The sequence below is a fragment of the Entamoeba dispar genome, genomic scaffold (genome assembly GCF_000209125.1).
Source record: "Entamoeba dispar SAW760 scf_1105229462875 genomic scaffold, whole genome shotgun sequence".
Taxonomy (NCBI): Eukaryota; Evosea; order Mastigamoebida; family Endamoebidae; genus Entamoeba; species Entamoeba dispar.
In genome coordinates, this window is record NW_001855411.1 from 1 (window position 1) to 1,802 (window position 1,802).

The 1,802-nt window shown below is 20.5% G+C and overlaps 1 protein-coding gene across 1 annotated transcript, besides 5 other annotated features; it reads right to left on the minus strand.

Moving 5' to 3' along the window:
- The first annotated feature begins 7 nt into the window (after positions 1 to 7).
- Positions 8 to 80: a microsatellite.
- A 10-nt stretch (positions 81 to 90) lies between these two features.
- Positions 91 to 129: a sequence feature (AT_rich).
- Positions 130 to 138: 9 nt separating this feature from the next.
- EDI_078050 (uncharacterized protein) lies at positions 139 to 1,275 on the minus strand (the record flags this gene model as incomplete). The annotated part of the gene is made up of 1 exon (XM_001740350.1): positions 139 to 1,275. The coding sequence occupies one exon, from the start codon at positions 1,273 to 1,275 to the stop codon at positions 139 to 141; it is 1,137 nt and encodes a 378-aa protein (XP_001740402.1).
- Positions 1,238 to 1,367: a microsatellite.
- A 27-nt stretch (positions 1,368 to 1,394) lies between these two features.
- Positions 1,395 to 1,491: a sequence feature (AT_rich).
- Positions 1,492 to 1,802: a repeat region.

Here is a 1,802-nt window from a genome sequence, read left to right on the forward strand (position 1 = left end):
CACAATAAAAAAGAATAATATCAAAAAGAATAAATAAGAAAAGAATAATAATAATAATACAAATGATAATCAATTATAATTTATTTCTACTTTAAATTATATTGTATTTCTTTTATTATATTTTTATTTCATTCATCATCATTTGTTAAAGCAATCTCTTGGTATTCTTTTATTTTTCATTAACTCTTCTTCACATCCACATTCATAAAAACATCCATCTCCAAATGATGTAATTGATTTTGGTATATTAATTGATTTTAATGATGAACATTCACAAAAACAATAATCACCTAATTTAGTAATTGATGATGGTATATTAATTGATGTTAATGATTTACATAAATAAAAACAATAATCTCCTATTTCTTTAATTGATGATGGTATATTAATTGATGTTAATGAATAACATCCTTTAAAACACCAATCTCCTAATTTGGTAATTGAAGATGGAATAATAATTGATTTTAATGATGAACATTCATAAAAACAACCATCTTCTATTTCACTAATTGATGATGGAATAATAAATTCATTAATATCTTTCTTTTCAATATTCTTTCCATTGACTATCTGTAGATTTTCTGGTATTTCAGTACTAACTAACACTGGTTCATTCATAAATATTCTTTTTTCACTAATAAAATGAAAATTTTCTATATTCATAGATATTAATGATGAACATCTTTTAAAACACCAACATTCTATTGATATAACAGATGATGGTATATTAATTGATGTTAATGATGAACATCCTTTAAAACAATCATATCCTATTTCAATAATTGATGATGGTATATTAATTGATGTTAATGATTTGCATTCATTAAAACATTCACCTCCTATTTTACTAATTGATGATGGTATATTAATTGATTTTAATGATATACATTCATCAAAACACCTATATCCAAGTGATTTAACTTCTGATGGTATTGTAGTTCCATATTTATTTCTATCACAATTTGTATACATTATATTTTTACAGATATTTCCTTGTTCTTTTTCTTTTAAATATTTTGAATAACTTACTGTATACCATATTACCTTTTTAAATATTTTTCCATTATTAAATATTTCATCTTCTTCATTATAAATATGAAATGTTTCAATATTAGTAAATAATTTTCTTGAATAATAATCTAATGGAATTGGATTAAAATGAAATCGTTCAATATTTCCTTGAAATCTTTTAACTCCAATTTCTAAATTAATAAAATCATTAATATCATTAAAATACTTTGATGTTATCATTATTTCATTATATCCTAATTTCATTATTGATTTATTATTTATTAGTTGTTTTTATTAGTTCTTTTATTTTTATATTTTAATTTCTTCTTTTTTATTCTTTATCATCATTCTATTTTTATTAATTGATATTTGTTATGAAAAACAATAAATAATAAGAAATAAAATAAAATGATAATTATTTTTATTTTTAATAAATTCATAATTATTAAATATTTCATTTTATTTTATATTTTAATTTTTGGTTCGAAGGTAGCACGTCAGAGACACCACACAGAATCCTAAAATATTATCATCATTCAAATATACCAGTTATTGACTGGTTATGATGTGCATTTAATTGAAAAACATCATAATCAATACTACAAGAATAACAGTGATTATTAATTACAATGACAGAATATCATTGACAATAAACGAATATGTATTTATAAAGATGTTATTATTACTTGTTATGATACAAGTATATTTGATAATATAAGATTATCAAAGAAAAAGGGTTTAGTGGTTGATTCTAAAAAGAATATTAACTCATAGCAATACACTAGTAATTA